Source organism: Pyrgilauda ruficollis, unplaced genomic scaffold (assembly GCF_017590135.1).
Source record: "Pyrgilauda ruficollis isolate IOZ18807 unplaced genomic scaffold, ASM1759013v1 scaffold1, whole genome shotgun sequence".
Taxonomy (NCBI): domain Eukaryota; kingdom Metazoa; phylum Chordata; class Aves; order Passeriformes; family Passeridae; genus Pyrgilauda; species Pyrgilauda ruficollis.
The window spans coordinates 3452492-3473920 of NW_024508100.1; the positions used below are offsets into that span (position 1 = coordinate 3452492).

At 37.3% G+C, this 21429-nt stretch overlaps 1 protein-coding gene across 1 annotated transcript in view; it reads left to right on the forward strand.

Moving 5' to 3' along the window:
* Window positions 1-21429, forward strand: part of NSD2 (nuclear receptor binding SET domain protein 2) — a 73212-nt gene that overhangs the window by 27069 nt on the left and 24714 nt on the right. Inside the window, exons 3-11 of the mRNA XM_041477507.1 lie at window positions 2831-2996; window positions 6498-6664; window positions 7040-7531; window positions 11781-11925; window positions 12948-13025; window positions 14482-14600; window positions 16660-16764; window positions 17974-18055; window positions 19038-19162. Coding sequence (XP_041333441.1) covers window positions 2831-2996; window positions 6498-6664; window positions 7040-7531; window positions 11781-11925; window positions 12948-13025; window positions 14482-14600; window positions 16660-16764; window positions 17974-18055; window positions 19038-19162 — 1479 coding nt within the window. The remainder of the gene's footprint in view (window positions 1-2830; window positions 2997-6497; window positions 6665-7039; window positions 7532-11780; window positions 11926-12947; window positions 13026-14481; window positions 14601-16659; window positions 16765-17973; window positions 18056-19037; window positions 19163-21429) is intronic.

Genomic DNA, 21429 nt, shown 5'->3' on the forward strand with positions numbered 1-21429 from the left:
CTTCTAGTCCTGCTTCTCCATCTTCATGGGTGCACTCAGATGCCCTGTGCTGTCTGACCACATATTGTTATGAGTTCAGACTTCCCTAAACAACAATTTCTGTTTCCTTTGGGAGGAAAAAGAAACTGCAAGCCGAATTACTTTTCTTTGTAACTTGACAGTGATCTCCTATTCTTTAAAAATGCAGAGAATACAAGTGTCTTATAAAGGAGCTTCAGTCCTCAATGTATGAGAAGAGAGATACCCTGAGGGGATTGAGTGGCAAATTTGTTTAGAAATTATGTCTTTCCCCATCACATTAATAATTAAAATAGACCTACCTGGATACTGAAGTAAAATCTATACATGTGTCTGCATTTGGTTTGCAAAAATCTTTTTGAGAGGGAGTATTGAATAAACTGTTGGTGTCCTACAGCTGCATGTCCAAAGTGCATGCCAGGAATTGCACCTCATTGTTTACTCTTGAGATACCTGTGGAATACATCAGAGCAATTCCCAGAATGAGAAATCAAACTAAACCAGAATGGTGTGAGGAAGTGAAATGGAAGTGAGCAAGTGGTGATGTTTTCTGTAGACTTCTTAAAAATCTCATATGAGAGCTCCATGGATATCGAATGCTGTGCTGTATTTTGCCATTCTTTTAAAGTATGAATGTTTTATCAATAGAAAAAAAAACATAAATACATCAAGCCCACCACAAATAAACCTTGCAGGTTTTGTCAGAGCCTGTCATTTTCAATTTTTTTATCATGATCCAGTATAGTAAAAGAATTCTGGGCATTTCTAAAATTTTGTGAAGTGCTTGTAGACACATTGGAATGTGGTATTCACCCCTGTACTGCCACCCCTTTTATATTATGCTGCAGTTAGAAGCACTGCTAGAGCCTTTTCATTATTCCAGCCAGCTCCCTCTCAGACTAGAGTCATAAATCTTTGTAGCTTAGTTGCACTTTCTGAAGAATACAGGGAGTCATAAATTAAAAATGAGTTTCAGACTCCTGAGTAACTTTCACATTTCTGAAAAGTTGATTCATTTTGAAAAAATTCCATCCTACCTCTTCATCTGAAATGCTGAAGTTGGTTTGTTGTGTTAGGATTAATGTTTTTCCAGACCTGCCCCTGACATATGGACTTCTTAATTTTTTTGCTTTTAAGCATAACTTTTCACATCATGTTTAACTGCTAGAAAGAGCACTTGATTTTTCACATCTGCTTGGAACCTTTTAGGTCTGTTGAGAGTGCTGGGCTTGAGGCATGCTCGCAGGAGGGGTTTTCTGACACTCTTAGAGAATCCTCAGAGACCCAAAAACCGTGAGACATGGGAACGTAGCTGGGTCACATGAACCAAGTCTGAATTAATCAGAAAAGCTGAATCACTGCATGAGTAATTGTCCCTAGAAATCAGAGGACATAGCTTCATGTATGTTTACCAAGCAGAGATTTAAAAGCTTTGAGAAATGGATTTCTGAGTACGTTGAGTTTTAGGGGTTTTGACTGGATGTACCTCTCTGTGTTTGAGTTGCAAATAAATTTTTATGCAGTTGCAGCACATCAGAGATTTTGGTTTTTTGTGTTTGGAATATAATACGTGTAATTATTTATGAGAGTATTTTCTGGATTTGAAAATATGTACAAGGTGAAGTGACCTACTCTGATTGAGCATAAACGCTTCAAGTACTTGTTTCTAAATTCTAGATTTCTGCTTTCTTAACTGTCTTCTTTCTTTCCTCTTGCCACTTTTAATTAATTTTAACTGCCTTCTGAATGATGAGCTGGTATTATACAAGATGAATGATAAATGTTGCATATAAATTTAGTACTAGAAAATTAAAAGGGAAATTCAAAACATGTGGTATTGTAAAATATGTGATAGGTCTATAATGAGATACCTTCTGTGCTTTTTTACAGAGTTAGTGCTTACCTAGATAAAGGTGCACTCTGTTTATATCATATAGAACAGATGAAGCCAAAGACAAAATGCAGCTAACTCTGTGAAATGGTTTTAGTTGGTGAAGAGACGTCTGTGTTGCTGAACTTTGTTATGATGTAGTAAAAATGTGTCTATCATAGGGGAACATGAAGCACCCTTGTAGCTAAACCTATCCCTTGAAGTGGAAATAGTTCTGTAATTGTTTTCCAATAGCTAAAATAGCTTTACACCATCGATGGAGCAGTCACAAACTTTTCCTGTTAGAACTGGAACAGAAGAAAATCTCACAAAAGTATGTGGGGAATGGTTCATGTTACAAGTTCCCAGTATGTGAAAAAACAGCTGAAAGATGGAGGGCTTGGGGTTTTAAAACTGGTTATTTTTGTAGTTGCTATTCAGATGTAAAGACAGTATTTCAGTCTGTTCTAGTCTGGGGGTTTTGTTTGGTTTTGGTTTTTTGAGTTTTTTTTTTAATCTAATATTACATTTGTGTGTATAGCACTTAACTTGATTAATAATATTCAATACAGAGGGAGGTTGATTTTTCCACATTTACATCCAGTGCTCAGGTAATGTATTTGAAATCAAATTAAGCCTTCCTGATGGTCTCTCAGAAGTTATTTGAAAAGATAAAGGCAAACCACAGCTTACTTGCCAATATTTCTAATTAAAAAGAAAACCGTAACTGGAATGTGGATTTTTTTCACTGTTACAGAACAAAAAGTATGGCTTAAGGTTTGAAGTTTTCATTACACATGAAATGCAGTTACTGTTTACTAGCAAACATGACAGCACATTATTCTTATGAACTATTTCTTATTTTCCTCATTCTATTACCACTGGTGCATATCTAAAAAAAAAGATGATGATCAGTTTGGCTTTTCTTTTTTTCTTTTTAAGGGTCCTTCTAAGAGAGATCAAACTCAAAGTACCATCAAAGAGGAAAAAGTCCATCTGTTGAAGTACAATATAGGAGATCTAGTGTGGTCAAAAGTGTCTGGTTTCCCATGGTGGCCATGTATGGTTTCTGCTGATCCTGTTCTCCATGCCTACACTAAACTAAAAGGTATGTCATTCAGATTTCTTCAGGTGTACAAAATGATTGCTTTGGAAAAATTCTGTTCTTCATCTGTGCAGTTGATCAGCAACTTGTTAGCAGGAATGTTAAAATCATGTAAATGCTGTTCTTGAGCATATAGCAGTGTGTCTTTTAACTCAAGTGTTCTCTGAAAGATAGCAAAGTTGTAAGCTGTCAAACTGCGTGGAGTCTTCTTAAAAAAAGAAAAATCCCCAAACCTAACAGTGTTTTTCATTGTTTCTGTGGAAATGCTTGGTAAATTGATACAGGCTAAAAATTTGATTTAAACTGATGGGAATTAAATATTCCTGATTATTGTGATTTACTAGAAGCTGCCATAATTCAGGCAGCTAAATTTTCTCTGATTCATGGAGTCAGTACTGATATCTACAGACAATATTGGTTGATTTCAAATGCAGGAACTACTAAGTGTTAATGAAATTTTTAGGTATGAATCTCTACAATTTCTTAATCTCATTTGCACTTTTGTTCTCTTTTCTGATACCTGAAACTTTTGAGGCTTTAGTAGCATCACATATTTAAACTACACATTAAGAAAGAGTTGGAAGGGCTGAAAGCAGTGAAGCATTGGGGTGGATTGCCCAGAGAAATGGTCTGATCTCATTCATAGGAGGTTCTTAAGAACAAATTGAATTAATATCTCCAGGATTATAGCTAGATTCAAAATCAGTGGTAAAATAAATGGCTTCTTGAGAACCTTTTCAAGCATTCATAATACAGTTGTTAGAATGGTTTTTATAGACTCCTCAGACAAATTTTCCTTGTAGCAGTCTTTCAGAGTTTGGATCAGGCAGTCCCTGTCATTTTTAGTCTTTGGATTATTAGGTCTATTATGACATGAAGAGATGGATTTTGGGAGTAGTAGAGCTGTGTATTTGTTCCTAACAATTGCTCTGTTCCTTGAAAGGAGCAAGGTTTATGTTCATTATCCAGAATCTTCGTGGTGCATCTTTATCAGAAAATATAGAAACAGACCCATGAAAACCCAGTACCAAATGTCTGAATGCAGCCTGTGGAGCACGAACAGAAAGAAGGGCCCATGTACTTTGTAATGTTCATTTCCCTCTCTTTGAAGTAATGGGAATGATGGTGGTTTCTCATATTTGCTCTGGAGTGGGTTTGGGCCTGCCTTTTCCTTGAGGAGTTTAGTCAGAGTCTGAGCAGCCATCCTGACTGCTAAATGCACTCTGATGTATGTATTTCTATCAGTAGGTATTTTCAGTCTTACCTTCCACCTACTCTTTATTATTTAGGTACCATCAAAAGTCTCTTCTTGCAAAAAGAAGAGGTCTTTTATCAGGGAGCTGTAGAAACACTGAGCTGTGTCTCTGTGTTTCTCATTTCTAGGCTTAGGATCAAGTGTTTATAAGTGCTCTGAATTTCTGGATGTTGCTACTTGATTTGATCATTCTAGCTGATTAAGCTTCATGAAAATTAATAACTTTCAACTTGTGGGAAGTACATTTTTGTATAAGAAAATCTGTACTGAGTCTGGCTAAAACTCCATCTCACTGTCTCTGGCTGTGGTCAAGCACAGATGCTCAGATACAGAGAAGCACCAGGGAAGTGGTGGGTTCCCAGCACACTCTCCCAAACTGCCAACAATTAGTTGCTTCAGGATTCTGCAGGCCAAAAATTAAGTTTCCCTATGTAACAGCCATTAATGATTGCCATTATTTTATCCAGAAGCATTGGTACAAATTCAACTCTCAGAGGATACCTGAATATTCACCAGTGGCAGGCACTATTACTTAATCTCCTTAATTAGGCAATTACAGCTGTCCAGCATTACAGTGCAAAAGGAGCACAGTGCCTGCAGATCTTTACAGGAGGTTGGAAACCTAGGCTGTGGCACCTCTGTATGCAGCCAGGGCATCCTGGTAAAATAGACAGATTAAGTCATAAGAGCTCTGCAGTCACTACTTAAACATTTCCTTGATGAGCACAAAGTAATTGCAGTGCAAGAGAATTGTTCCTGACTACACTATACTGGAACATATGTTAGACTACTGATTGGATGTGTGATGGTTACAATCCCAAGACTTTCCCTCTGCCCTTCCTCTGGATCCTCATGTCTGATCTCAGATGAGTCATTATAGTTCTTGTAGTTCTCATAGATGTTTTTATATATAGTGTAAGTTTGTAATTGTTATAAAAAATTACATGTATACATTAAATTTTTTGCCCATACCATTAATTAGGTTAATTTCATATTACCTTTCCAGATGCCATATTTTAGAACAAGATTAATGCCCTATTATTGGCTGAACCACCATGAAAAGAAAGGTCTTTCTAACTCTAGAAACCCCAAAAACAGAGCATAAAGCAATCCACTAGGTCTATTTGGTGACTAAGCCTGAAGACATGCAGTGTATGAATAATGGAATTCCTAATGGAATCTAGACCTAGTTTGAAGTCACCTGTAACACAGAATTTGGCTGTTATTTGTACCTACTGGGTGTCCATCCTTCCCTGAGTTTGTCTGCTGTCCAGTCTGTGTGTTGGACAGACTGGTGTGGTGACTGGAGGGACCACAGGTACTGTAAGGGAGCATATTTGATCCAGCAGGATTGAATTTGCAAACACAGAAGTGCAGGTTAAAACCTTTTCTATTTTTAAACAAGACCATAGTTTGAACACTTAGCAAACCTATAAGTTCTAATGAACAAGGTGTTAGAGGACATCTTAAGTGTGATCTCTTACCTCTGCCTTTCAGAAATTCATTGTTAACTGTGAACCCTTTGATGAGTTTTGAAAGTAGTTTCTTCCCCCTTCTCTGTAGAATAGCTGAGACCTTTGGAAGGAAAAGGTTGTATGCCTGTATCATACCACAGTGAGACACTGTTCCTCTTGTTTTTCTAGGGGGAAAAGGGAATATTTTTAGTTGTAGAAGAAAAAATGTTTCTTATTTAGATGTAAAATTGTACTCTTATCATTCCGTTCTCCCTCTGCCAGCCAAATCCTTTAATTATTTCTTTGATTCCTGAAAAATCTTGATTAATATGAAGTTTTGATTGCAAGGGTTAAAACCAGATGAAATATGTGTCTCTGTTTAAGAATATCAGAAGATAAACTTTAGGAGACAGAGAGGAGGCTGAGTGCACAAGCTCTGCAAGCTGTGGAACTTTCTCAGTGTTCATTGAGAATTGAATGATAAATTCATTTTCAGAAACACCCAGTCCTACATGTAAAGTTAATATACATGGAAAACTGGCATGTGATTGTAATCTCAAGTTAATTTAGCCAAGCATGTTCTTGCTGGGAATCAAAATATTGAGCAAAATTTTGGGTCAGACTTCACACATCTCATCTCAGAGACTTTCAGGCTGGTTCAGGTGGGTTTTTGAACGGTTATCCAGTTTTTCTGTGCTTTTGTTATGGCAACTGTGGCAGCTTACACACTTCAAGTCTGCAGGGGCTTACCAGAGTCTATATCTATAAATACACGTATTTTTTTAAAATTTTCAGGACAGAAGAAGAGTTTTCGACAATATCACGTTCAGTTTTTTGGAGATGCCCCAGAGCGAGCCTGGATATTTGAGAAGAGCCTGGTACCCTTCAAAGAAAAAGACCAGTTTGAACAATTATGCCAAGAAAGTGCAAGACAAGCCCTCACTAAATCAGAGAAAATAAAGGTAAGAGGTTACCAAATCAGGCAAGATTTGGAGCTTTGTATTTTAGCATTACAGAGATGTACAGATGTAACAGATATAAATAGGTATTATAAAAAGCTTTAAGACAGCTTGTTTTAGAGGAGCTTGCAGTCTTACATGTCATTTATAGATGCAAAGGATGGGGTGATTTACCACTGTTTGTTACTCAGTAAACATCAGTACCCTTCTGCTTTGTCATGGATTCATCTGTGGTGCAGTAGTAACAAATACAGCTCCATTCGAACTCTCAATTACAGACCTGCACGACAGTTAGTCTCGTGGGATTGTTTGATGTTAATGCCAGCATTTTGAAACCACAAGTGGGCAGATTGCTCACAGAGCTGTCTCCTGTTGCAGATGCTAAAGCCGGTGTCAGGGAAGCTGCGGCCGCAGTGGGAGATGGGTGTGAAGCAAGCCAGTGAAGCAGTGGGCATGCCAGTGGAGGAGCGCAAGGCCAAGTACACCTTCATCTATGTCAGGGACAGACCCCACCTGAATCCTCGAGTGGCAAAGGAGGTTGGCATTGCTGTGGAACCCTTGGAGGAGATGGATGAGTCATCCTACTCGCATGAAGAAACCACTCCAAATCTGAAATCAATGAAGGAGTCTGGCATTCCTAGCAAGAGGAGGAGAAGGACATCAAAACTGTCTGCTGCTGATGATATGCAAGAGAGCAGTCAGTTGGAGGATAAGAATACTACTCCTCAAAAGTCATCTGAACAGGCAGAATCCAAAAGAGGGATAGGCTCCCCTCTCAATAGAAAGAAAACTCCAGCGTCTACTCCACGAAGCAGAAAGGGCGATGCAGTATCTCAGTTTTTGGTCTTTTGTCAGAAGTACAGAGATGAGGTTAGTCTCTTTTAGCTGTTATTATTGTTGATTGCCTCTTCTCATTTCTGTACTTGAAGAAACTACTTTTTAGTAAACAAAAATTAGTTATTACTGCACAATCTATAATATTTTGTGTTTCACAAGGAATGCCTGCATCAAATCTTATTCTAGACAGAAATAGAGGAAGAAGGGAATGCAAGTGAGCAATATAAACAAGATGGTGATAACTGCTTTTGTACTTCAAGCAAAAGCTGTGTTAGTATCTTCCCATGTAAACCAGTAGTCCTTTGTATTAGCCATATTTTGTCTTCAATGTGTGTACAATTTAATACATGTGCATACATATATGCTCAGGCAAATATAACAGAGATTATGCTGTTCATGGCAATCTGCTTGTAGATAGCTTTTACATTCTTTCTGAGGACATGGCTCAGTTCATTCTGTGTGTTCCCTTATCTTTGGACACCTTAAAACTTAATTTACTTACCCAGAATGTTTTGCTGAGCTTCAAAAGAAGCTGCTTACCAAAGCTTGTAAAAATCACTGTCAGTGTATGCAATCTTCTGGGACAGAAACCAGGTCCTCTTCAGGCACTTATACTCCAATACAAGATAGAATAAATAAATACCTTATTATCAGCACTTTTTAGGAAGACTTAAAAGTGTAAAACACTACTGCTGGTGTAGCTCATTACTTGAAAATCAGGATTTACCATTTTTCTTCCTCACAACCTTTTGCTCCATTTACAGTATTGTTCCATGATCTGAAGCTAGTGTGATATCTTATGTTTTCTTGTACTTGTACTATTACATATTGTTCACAGAAGGATCAGGAAGTTAGTGCTGACTTTGTCATACGCTTTAACTACTGAATGGTTGACTTCATTATAGCATATTTGTATTAGAAAACAATTAATAGGTGCAAACTTCATAAAGAAATATTGGAAAGCAGATTCTGTTGGATGGAAGTCAGTTAGTTGTGGTTCAACTTGGGATCTTATTAGATCATTGAAACTTAAGCTAATTTTGAGAATTAAAATGAGCACAGTGTTACATGAACCTTTTAGAGGCTTTGGTTAAGTTGAGAAGAGCATTGCAGTTTCCTGGCTCTGGAAAGGAAATGGTTTTGTAGCCAGACTGTTAAATACAGATTTTGACATATTAATTATGAAAAGCTGTGTGGGTAAATCATCTGTCTCGTGTTGGAGACACATGAGTTCTATTCACAGTTCTTCTGTAAATGACATTGCAAGAGTGAATTTCCTTGGCGTAGCAAGAAGTCTTTTGCAATACTGAGGGATGTACAATTGCTTCTCTGGCAGAAATGAGATGAAGATGGCTGGCTTTATGGACTCTTAGCCAAACACACCTTGCAGAGAAGAGATGTGCTGAGTCTCTGGTATTTCTGTTTTCTGTGCCAGTTATCAGGCTTTGTTCCCTACTGTGGGAACAAATTATACTGTAATTATCAAATTAATAGATGGAAAATGTGAAGACCTTTAGAATACGTGAAATTGAGGAAATACTTTTTCTTCAGTGTCATTTCAGGAAATTGAAAAACTTTCTTAAACTTGAAATTCTCACTGACAATAGTGGCTAATGTTGCACAAAGTTAAGTAGAAGGAAATTAGTTTAAAAATATTACGTATTTTTACAGAGAGGGCATCCTACCATTTCTGCCTAGAATACCTTTTAATAAGATCTGTCATGAAAACCCAAATCTGCCTGAATGTGTGATCCATTCTAACAGGTACAGAAACACTTCTGTGGGTAGAACAGAACTAGGTTGTGAAAGCTGCAGATGCCTCTAACTGATCATCAGAAGAACCTGTCTTCCCTTTGTCTTGATTGGAATTTGACTGGCAAAGTGAGGAAACACCAACTTAGATATTTATGCTTTTTGCCTTTCATGTTGCTTTTAAAATGACAGGTTCATGCCATTGGTGGAAGGTGGAAATTCTAATCTAGGATTTGGAGTGTCCCCTTCTGTTAGACTTATCTGGTTCAACCTGCATGACTTCCACCAAGTTTGTTTTGTTGTATTGTAGATGTTCTGGTGTTTTAGCAAGAGGGATAATGTTGGCTAAAAAACAAACCTGGTTTTGAGCTGCTTGTACTGGTGGCATTGGAGAGTTTAGTGTATGGCTTTCTTAGTATTTGCATGTAGAAACTGAGAAAAAAGGGACATTACAGACCCAGAAGAGGCTCTCTGTCCCCAGTCTTGGGAGGGATGGAAGTGAAAGGGATGGATGAAGACTCCTCTGTGGGTCCTCTAATAATACCAAGCTCTCTTAAAAGTAGAGCCATTTCTGCTGTGTCTTGCTTGGAGCCTGGCTCTGTGTGGTAGTGAGATTCATATCTTGGTTTGATTTTATTATTATTTAACTGCTGGATAATGTTTTTAATGATTTAAGAGACACACTTCCCACATCCCTGAGGGAGGTGCTGAAAGCTTGGAGCATTTTTATGGCTGTAGTGTTGTAGTAAGTACTTTGTGCTGTTAAACAAAGGAGTAAAGATGTATTTTGTACTGTTGTATTGTGTGCTTCCCCTGTGAAAAATACAAGGCTAGTAGGCATTGGAAGGAAGTGTCCGACTGGAGATAAAGGTATCATTCAGGTGGGAGGCAGAGAGCTACACTGTTCACATTAATTGATTTGGGCCTTGAGTCTGCTGTGAGGAAAATTAAGGAATAATTTCACTAACATGGAGACTTTGAAGAAGACTGCTGAGCATTTATTTTCCTTGGAGGTCTTATGTGCAAGGGTCCCTTCACCATTAAGAATTCTGAGTGTCTTTTCCTTGTCATTTCACAGGAGTGCTAGTCAGCTGAAAGTTATTCTTATTCTTATTTTGTTGAGACAGGAGGTAATGTTAATGTGTATCTCATTTCTCCGAATAAAACTAGTTATTTATTGGAGAATTAAATGGCTCTGTGCCCTCGTTGGGCACGATGACCTGTACATTTGTGACAACAGTGAAAATTGATGCTAATTTCATGTCCTGAAGAAGTGAGGTTTGTGGAAGGGGGTATCTTGTGGGTTTATGTTCCTCCCTTTCAATAATGTGAATCCAGTTGTTGGATTTTAATGAAGATTGAGTAGAGGCTTTCGAAGGTAGTTGTACTCCTCAAGCCTTATGCAGATGGATTATGCGAGATAGAAACAAGACAATTGTTAGTACTCTACTAGGAGAAAAATTAAAGCATGGATTTCCACACTGACCAATGGGAGGAAGGTACTGAAACTATTTTAACACCTGGAAAAGCAACAGTCACACTTACGTCCTGTTTGATAACAGGAAATGTAGTTTTAAGACCCTAAATTCAAAGAAATTAGGTCTAATCATTTCACCTTACCAGAAAAATTTCTGTATTTGCTTTCTTGACTTAGTTTTTAATTTGCTCTGTGTTTTTGGTGTATCAGTTGCATCATTTAGATAGGATTCTGGAGAATGCTGGGTAATGAGATGAGAAGGATTGTTTTTAAATGTACTGTTTCATTTCTGCACAAGCATACAGTTTTTTGACTTGTATGATCAATCAAATCTGATTTCCCTTAAGTAGAACTAGGGGTATACTAAAGGAGTTTGGGAGGATTTTTTTTCTTTCTTTTTAATACTGGATGGTTTTTTTGTTGTTGTTGAATATACCTCTAGAAACTCTGTTAAACTCCATGTTGATGGATATTATGTGTCCTGCTTATAACATTAAAAAAGATGCACAGCTTGTGCCTTCCTAGTCTTCATATGCATAATACAAAAATGATGAATCAATACAGGAAAATGTTGCAGCAGATGCTAACTTATGTAAATCTCTGCTGAGTTAGGTGTACTGAGTTCTATGATTAATGAGTTTTGCTCTGAATTGATGAATTTCTTTCTAGGCAAAGGTATATTCCAGTGTTGCTTGCCTGTCATTTGTGGATCTGTATTTAAACTTCATTAATGGAGAATACAATACACCTTTTTTTGAATGACCACAGGACAAGGTTTATACTTACTCTACTTGCTCCATTTTTTGAATGGTAAAAGGCAACTAGGTACTTCCAAAATTAGTCTTAATACTTCTGAATAACCTAGTCAATTTTTTTTTTAAAGACAGAGAGAGAAGTGGTTATTCAAAGCAAAACTGGATACAGTAGGTTTTATTCTAGTTCTGTCTACAGCAGAAATATTAGATATTGTTTGTATCCAGTTTTCCAAAGTGTGTACACCATTCTTTCCAATGGTCACTTTTTTTTAATTCAACCCTATTTCTGCATGTATAGGTGGTTGCTGAACATCCAGATGCTTCAAGTGAGGAGATTGAAGAGCTGCTCGAATCGCAGTGGAACATGCTTAGTGAAAAACAGAAAGCTCGCTATAACACAAAGTTTGCCATAGTGACCTCTCCCAAATCTGAAGAAGACTCTGGTAAACGTAAAACTGTGCTAGTGTACTCTAACTAAATTTGATATACATAGTGGCGTTAAACTAAGCACATATTTGAGACCCTGTAGGGAAAACAGCTTTCACTGTTTTCCAGTTTTAATTCTTGGTGTTTGTGCCAATAGCAGAGGAATGCCAATGGTTACAATAAACGCAACCCATGAAGTCTACATTTCTTGCTCATTGTTCTGGAAAGTTGTTATATGTAAACCTTCTGCTGTTTAGACATTGCTGATTTCTCATTCTTCTTCTGCCCAGAAGCAGCTGCCATTGCATCCACTGCTTGTTACAAGTGGATGGTGGAAGGGAAGATGAAGTGTTAACTGCTAGGAAAATTTGAGATGTTGTTTTTATAGGACAGTTAGAAACGGTTTAAAAAATTTAATCAGTGCTACACCTTTTCTTCATATATGCCTAAAGTGGGTTACTTCACATCATCACAACTCAGGAAGAACTATTCCAGACTTTATTCTGTACCCTTCAGCCATTTGGCATTTTATTGTGCTACTCAAACTTTTTAGGACTTTGTGCAAGTTTGCAAATACTTTATTTTTTTTCTCCTTGTATTTTTGTTGCTTTTTTCTGGTGTTTGTTTTTGATGAACAGTCTCGATTGTTTTCCAAAATATTTGAGGGGGTTTGGAGTCGCTTACTTGAGAAAGGAGGAGGAAGAAGATAGTTTGCCATTTGCATGAACTTTATCAAATTTAACTAGCTATCATTTTTCAAATTTAAGTAGCTTTACAGCACTGTAAGAAGACTTATATGGAAGTATTAGAAGCCAACAGGTGCTGCTTTGGGCAATGACAAGAATGAGAGGGAGTGTTTGAAAGTTTGTGAGACTTGGAAAAACTTGTATAAAAATGGCAGTCAGTTTTGTTAACTATCTGTGTGTGTGTGTGAAATAACATCATTTTGTGGAAAATTGAAAAGTTTTTAACTTTAAATTTTAAGTGTTAAATATTTGGATATCAGTTTAAAAAAAAAACACGTTCTGTATCTCTCAAGGTTCATCATTGAAGAATATTGGAGAGGCCAAACGTAAAGTGTTTCAAGACTCACCTAAAAGGAGATCAAGATCCAGAAGTAATTGAAATTTGTATTCTGTGCAAATAGCTCATCATTATAAGTAGCTGTTGAGTGTATTTTTTTATGTAATCGCCCACGTATCATAATCTCTTTATTTTATCTCAGATGTTGTCTTCCTTGACGTTAGAACTTTAATGGATCCCAAATTAAATATCTTAACACTGTAGTGCTGAATTTTGTTCACCTTCCTCAGTGTCATATTGCAAGAAATGTAATTGAAATTGTACCTGTACCAGGTGTTTCTAGTACATATATTGTGTACATTTATAGTTACCTACAGATGAAAATATGTCAGTTGACTTGTTCCCCATCTCAAATCCTCTTATCTTAAACTTGGAAGAATGTTGTGGGATTTCTTTTGCTGGCTTTTTGTAAGTAGCAGGTTCTCCTGGAGCCATTTCAGTCTGCTTTGTAGATTCAGTTGGATCATAGAATATGTCCTGGATTGTTTAGATAAGAGCATTAATTTGAAAATGATCCATATTTTCAAGTTGCTATATTTTTAATATTTACGACATTTGTTCCCACTGGAATAGAATGCTTGTAGCTGTAGGGCTATTTCCAGTTAACATATTTGTGCCCCTGGAACTTGGAATTTTCATGCTAATAATACTCTGTAGCTTCATAAACTAGAGAGTACTGGAGAGTCTAATTATGTTATCATTTCATCTTGATGAAACAGACCACTTCCCAAACCCTCATCTATCTTTTTGAGGTGCAGACAATAGTGGAACCTGTGGCAGGGGTATGTAGATTACTCACTGACCTTTTGTATTTAGCAGCTGCTTGAACTTTACAGTGAACAACCATCTAAATACATAAATAACTGTGTGGTCTAAAATGGCCAATGTGGTTCTGTTCATAGGATTCTGGTTCATAAAGGCAAGGGATCTTTTGGTCTCATGTAAAATACAATCAGCTTGTTAGAGTCTGGAATTGCCATACCAGAAAGAGAATTAATCTGTACAGTTGGTGATATCTTGTCTTTTTCAGAGGCCCCTTAATAGATGTCACCACTTAAAGTAAATAGATGTCATCACTTAAAGTATGCTTAAGGAGCAGACTTAGAAAGTAATTTTAGTAGAAAGACACTGTTACAAAGTGGCAGGAGAGTTAGAAGCTGTACAGCTCAATCACATGCAGTCTGATGATATGAAATAAGTGTTGGGCAGTAACATTCAGATCTTAAACTAGTGCTTGCATAGGTAGACTTACCTTTGCAAAATAACTTGAGTATGAAGCAGTTGATTTAGATTTGTTCTAGAGTTAGTCTTCAGCACCAGAAACCAGACCCTAAGCATTAAGAGGTCATCAAACTGTGTTAATGTTTAACCATATTTTAAAAAATAATGACTGAAAGAAAAGTACCTTAAATAACTAGATCAGTTCAAATAATTTCAAAGTGAGTTTTAGATTATTTTTCATGTGAGTTTCCCCCATCCCCCATCCCAAGGTAATTTACATGGAAATAAAAGAAACCAAAAAAAGAGGACAAAGGAGCCTACAGAAGATTTTGAAGTTCAGGAAGCACCTAGGAAAAGACTCAGGATGGATAAACAGAATAATCGGAAGGTAATTATGTCATTGGTTTGTTGGGGTTCATTTATAGCAGCACCAGTCACATTGCTGTAGTTAAGTTTGTCAGCATTTCCATTTTCAGGACTAAAAAAGAAATACCTATATATCATACCAAACTGTTGTCAATATTCAGAGATCCATGTGAGCTTACCACTGTGGGATTTTTTCCTTTGGTTCTGAGGGTGGAGGTAGGACTTGTTGCACTTGCTGCTTAAACATTCCCAAAGGAATGTGCAGAGGGAGGCGTGACCTCTCTGTGTTGTTACGTTCTGTAGTTTTTTTTTTTTTTCCTCCTGATTTGGAGTTAGTTTTACCAGAATATAAAAGAAATATCTTTAGCCAATAGTTATTTTGAACAAAAGTCAGAAGAGAGGAAAGCAAGTAAAGCAAAACAGAAAAACTACTTTCCACAAACAGGAAGGCTGTGGGACACTTTAGAGTGCCGTGCTGACCCTTTTCTTGGGTTGAGAGACTGCAGTAAATTTATATTTCTGCAGTAAAAGTATATTTGTCACACAAATTTCAGGCTCCTTTTCTGGTTAGCTTGCTTGTGAGAATTAAAATTTTCCTTACATAGGTCACTATGTATGCAGACACAGCACAAACCTTGTGGAGGCTCAGGCACAGGTTTATTTAGTCATGCATGTAGAACAGTGAATTTCATGGGTTTTACTTGTGTTTTACTTAGCTCACACGTGTTCAGGTGTTTTATTGCAGTATCATACTGAAGTGTGAGTACCATAGACCTAAGTTCAGAAATTCAGTGGTGTACAGCAATCAAATGAAACAACCTAATACAAGGAAAGGTAGTAGATTTATTTTTTTAATGAGTTGTGGAGGTCTTATTTGTAGGTGTCAGTTTGTTTGGTGGGCTGGTTATTTTACTACTTCTGTTGATATTGTAGATATTAAGACAGCTTGTTGTCTATGACTTTAATATAAAAAAAGAGAATTTCAGATAGACTTAATGAGCTGATTAGCAAGGGACAGAGATAATTCTTAACATTGTTACCTCTGGAGAAAGAAGGGCCAAAACTGGTTTTTGCACTTCTTGCTGGAATGAGTTAGTCATTGCATATTCATGTGACTTTCTAGGAGCAGTTTTTCAAACCTTTTTAAACTTGTCTAATTGATTTGAATGTACTATAATACACTAGGTGCATGGAATAATGAAGTTTACTTGCTGTAATTAATTCCTCCTAAAAGGCCTTGATTTGACTGTTCTAAAGGTACTTTCCTGTCCCACCAGCATTTGTACCCTACAATGAGCCTACATTCTCAGAAGCAGGATAAAAGGTGATTGCAGTATAGTTCATGCATGAGAGGTTCTGGTATCTTTGGTGCTGTGACACACATGTGAATATACCAGCAGGCAAATAAATAACTAAATCAGATTAATGATTCCCATAATATTCATAGCACTAATGGCTGTGAATAGCACTGACTTTATAATGTGCATTTTAAAAATGTTGTTCTCTCTGGTCAGTTTATCAGAACTGCTTACAAGGGGTTTGATGTGTGTAAATATTAGGTGGTTTGGAAACTAAATGCATATAGCAGGGTTGTGCTCCACAGAAAGGTCAGATCTGGTTTACAGTTTGTTTTAGGAATTCTCTTAGTCTTTTCCCTGCCTTCACAATCCAAAGGCACTTCCAGCTGTATATGCTGCTGCTTAATAGAACATTCAGTGAATGACAGTAAAAATATCTATGTAATGACTCAAAAAAGCAAACACTAACCATACACCTTCTTTCTGCTATTCCCAGTTTACCTGCAGGCTTTAGGTGCAGTCATTTTGGATAGGAGGAGCTTTGATTTCATGACATTTTATTTCTTGCACAAGAGTTGTGGGTTATACTCTGTCCTTGATTCTTATTTTAAAATCAGAATGTTTTCACATAAAGTAACCAAGCCATAAGTAGCCATATGGAAGTTTTGAAAAACTAATTTGTTTGTTGTTGCTTTGATGTATATAAAATGCACATTAACAAAATGGGGGTTCTGTAAAGTGTGCTTTAAATTTAAGAATGAACTATCCTGTACATTTTCACAGAATCACAGAATCCTTAGGATTGGAAGGGGCCTCTGGAAATCATCCAGTCCAATCCCCCTGCCAAGACAGGGTCATCTAGAGCAGGTTACACAGGAATGTGTCCAGGTGGGTTTGGAATGTCTCCGGAGATGGAGACTCCACGACCTCTGTGGGCAACTGTTCCAATGCTCTGCCACCCCAAAGTAAAGAAATCTTCCTCATGTTGAGGTGGAACTTTGTGTGGTTTAGTTTATGGCCATTATTCCTTGTCTTGTCACTGGGTACCACAGAAAAGAGTCTGGCACCATCCTATTGACACCCTCTTTTCTTTCATTTCTGCCCAGAAGTGTAACAGTAATCTGAGCAAACCCATCCTGGGCCTCTGGTGGCATTGGTGGTAGGGCAGCTTAGAGCTCAGTAAAAGCACAGCATGGCACATCTGTAGCCAGCTGTGTTTATTTTTACAAAGGAAATCAGTTCTCTGGCCTTCCAGGTGTTCACCTGCACATCTTTGGTAAAACTGATTGTCAGATGCAGGCTGTGAAAAAGCATGTAAAGCATTGGAAATGTGTGTAAAGCTGTCTTTTCAAAAGAGTTGTCTTATTAATCAGGTGAGCATGACAGGGTTAAGTATTCTAGGCTATAGTTTTAGTGATTTGAATGAATTTTTAACATAAAAATGGGAAAAAAATAGTGGCATGTGTAAGGAGCAATATCTTAATTTTGACAAAGATTTGACAAAAACTTCCCCTGTTTTTGGCCTAAACTTTTAATCATGAATTCTCAATCTGGAGCAAATTTAGGCGCTGTTCATTCTCCCTTGAAAATAGTGGTTTTATTTTGGAAATGCTGAAACAATCTTAACCATAGTAATTTTAAAAATGGCACTGCTATAAGTTGTGGAGTTGGAAGCAAGCCTCTCTGAGACTTAGATTTCTGCACAGGGTTTACTCTTAAATTTCTATACTAATTCTGCAATTTACCTTTAATAATTAAAGGTTTTAATTTGACCAGTTTGTACAAAGAGTAGTAAGGATAATTTACAAGTTTTGTGTTTAGCACTCCCCCTTTTGATATGCTGAATTTGGGATGGATAAGTGGGATGCTGAAGTACTGTGTTCTTTAATACTTCTCATTTGTTTATGGGTGTGTACCCTGTGCTGTAAATGAGTTTTAAAATTCACTTAAGTGGGGCTAGCTTAAATACAGTACCATTCAGCTATTTGTAAAGACACTTTCTTTTTAATAACATAAATCCAGAACTAATTGCCAGTTGTATCCAACCACTCATAAATTAGGAGTTTTTTTATTTTTTCATATTTTTTTTTGTGACAGAGGGAGACAAGCAATGACAAAACAGCAAAAACAAACTCTTCTAAGGTCACAGAAACCTCCTCTTCACAAAAGAACCAGTCAGGTAATGTGGTCAGAATAAGTTTTAATATAACTTTTTCAATTAAATACTTTTAAAATGCCCAGGTTGTCTAAGGCAGCCGGCTAAATTCTGCTGACTCAGCGAGCAGTTGCAGGCACTGTGCCACAGCTGGGGGGGAGCCCTGTTCCTTCACTGCCCTCCTGCAGCTCCATCCTGGGCTGGAATTGTGCACTGCTGACCGAGAGCAGCAGTTCACAAGTTCCCCGTGGGATGGCACCAGATTAAAGCTGGTGCCCCGAGGTCTTGGCGAGCAGGGAACAAACCCTGCTGCTCCCCTTTGCCCCCTGCACTGGCCCAGTAAAACAAGTGCAGTGGCCATCAGTGTCATCAGGTACTTTGGGGTTTTAGTCCTTCCACGTGGTGCTTGATGGGAGGCAGTGTGGAGCACGAGAGGGAATTCTGTAGAACCTTGGATCAGAACACCAGAGTCAGACTTGTTAACGATGCTCGAGTTAAAGGTAACTGCTACCAGAGCATGTCTCTGCATCTCTGTTACAGTGATTTGCCAAAGACAAGCGAGCTCCAGCAAGTCCTGCACGGTGTAGAAGTGGTGATGTGCCATGGCTAATGTGTGGTACTTGGCTCCTGTATACAAATTTTCTCTTAGCAAAGTGTTAGTGGTACTCAGATTGTGATGAGCTCACGCAGGCCTTCTCATATAACTGTTACCTCTGCTTTAAAGAGGTCTTAAGTCACAAGATACTTTGATTTTAATAGAAATGAGACTATAAAAAATTGGGAAAACATTTCTTAGCACGTATTGGATTAATGGAAACCTTTATTTTTAAAATCAAGCCAAAATACATGGCTTCAGAAGCTTCATGTTCGCTCAGTCCTATGTAGGTGCCCAGAAGATGTACTTAAATAATTCCTTCCTGTATCTGAAGGAGTATTTTAAATGGCTTCAGGGAGATAACATTTTAAAGTTCCAAACTTCACTTTGTAAACCAAAATTATTTTACAGCAACGAAAAATCTGTCTGATGCATGTAAACCTCTGAAGAAGCGAAATCGGGCTTCAGCAGCAGAATCTTCAACTCTTGCTTTTAGCAAGAGTTCATCTCCTTCAGCTTCCTTAACTGAGAATGAGGTAAAAAAAAAGTGGTGTTTGCACACAGCCATTTAATTACAGAAATTATCAGGTGTGAATCTTGTTTTAAAAAAAAAAAAAAAAAGCAAAAATCAAAGGCGAATTCTCTAACGTTGGTGCTCTAGACAAGTTACAGTTTTGGCCTCTGTGAAACCTGTTACCGTGTGCATTGCAAATCATTTATTGTAACACAAACGTCTCTTTGGGGGACGTCGAGATATTATTGTGGTTTTTAATGTATTTACCAACAACGTTTTAGAATTGTAACCTTCTATTAGAGGCAAAGTAAAATGCCAGTGTGTTCTGTATTTTCTTCTACAGATTTTTATGTAAGTGTACTACATTAGTTACATTATGTAACTCAATATTGTCATGTTGCCATAGCTTTTATATCGAAGCAAATTTCCTAATCCTCTGTTTGATCTAGAACTGGACAGTCTTCTGAGCAGAGCCCCTTTTAACTCAAATTAGTTTTCAGGCTGTTTTAGTGCTATTTCTCTGTGATGCAAATAGCTCCAACCCCAGTAGAGTTAAACAGGCAGTGAAGGATGTATCTTTTTGATACTTGCTAATAATAGTCTTAGCTCTGCATATTTGGAACTGTAATTCTTCTCAGTTGACATACAATAAATGAAATGTATGTACCAGAAGTGTATTCATACAATCCATTAAACCATTCCCCAAGTCATCTACACTGTTAGAACCAATCAGCCAAAGAGTGGCAGCATGAGGGTGAAGTATGCATGCTGTTTTGCAGGTGGGTTTGGATCTGTAGTTGGTAGGATTTAGTAAAATATCCATAGACAAACAGCTTCACCCAGTCTGTGTTACAAAAACTGTAGAGAAAATACTTGCCTGCTAACAAGGGAATAGGGCTTCCAGCTCTCCTAGAGATTTTCATCTCCCCTAACAAATGCATGAGGTGCTGTAATGAATGCAGTTAAAATATCTAGGCAATGTTCAGTAAACAGTTTACCTTTGGGTAGGGGAAAAAAGATTGCATGTTAATGGCTGTATATCTTAACTGTAACTGGAAAAACATTTTAACTAAAAATCCTCAATAAATACCCCCTCCTGTACCCCAATAGAACAAGCAAAGGAGGTCCCACAGGAAATAATGTCCATAGCAGCAGCCAAATAAAGTAATACTTTGTTTTCTCAGTTGAGAGACTCCCATCTTTTGGCTTGCCAGCTTCTGCTGGATTGGCTTTGCTGGTGGGACTTGCTGTGTAATGGTCTATTTGGTACTCTCTATTCAACCAGACTAGTTTAAGGAAAAATCTGGGAGGGTTTGGTTCAAAATATGCATCCCTAAATATTGTGCACTTAGGAGACAGATTCTTCTCTTTCTCGAGATTATGATTATAAAATGAATTATCCAGAAGTCTTTCTTAACAAAAGACTCTTTTTTGTAGGATTTTGGGTTGTAACATAATGGTTCATATGTAAGAAAGGATATGGTTTTATCTTACATATGGCTGAGATGGAAATTCTAAAACTTAGCACTAATTTACTCAGCTACTGCTAAACAGTAAAAGATCTGAGAAAAATTACCTTCATACACTGCTCACAGAACACAGATACACAAACTAGAAAGTGAATTGTTTTCAAAGGGTTAAAATGAAAGTCCCAACAGCATAACAGACAACACACCTTGTTCAGTAATTTTGGGGGACTGGGTGCAGGGGGAAGTAGATTAATGGACTAAATCCTTGGATTGGTTAAAGCTACACTGACCTAAGTCATCAGCTAAGGATTGGGCTCAGTTTGTTTCCTATATTAGATATATTTTTGCTGTTAAATAAAACAAAAATGTCAGGCACGTGTTTCAGAAATTAATATTGACCTTCTCTACGAAACAAGGAAAGACAGAAATTCTGGATTGTGTGGGTGGCTCTTAAAAACTTGTCCCCCTTTTGTGTTTTTATTTAGCACTTGTCTAAACAGCTAAATATGTGTGTGTCCTGAGAGCATTCATCTGGAGAGAAACTTTCCCAGTATTAAGGGAAAGGTTTTTAAAAATAAACACAGTCAGGTAATGGTGAAAGCCTTGCACAGCTAATTGAGTAGGATGTAATTCTTCTCAACTTTAAATAGATTTAATGATTAACTTTCACATTTCTGTGTTCACTATAATACTTCTAAGTGTTGCTTTAGGTGCTCTCTTAACATGTATAGGAAAAATTCTGTGTATTCTACAAGCACATACATCTCCACAAGGTGTATATATGAGGATTCTGGTCTTTATTTTCTCTTCTCCTTTCTTT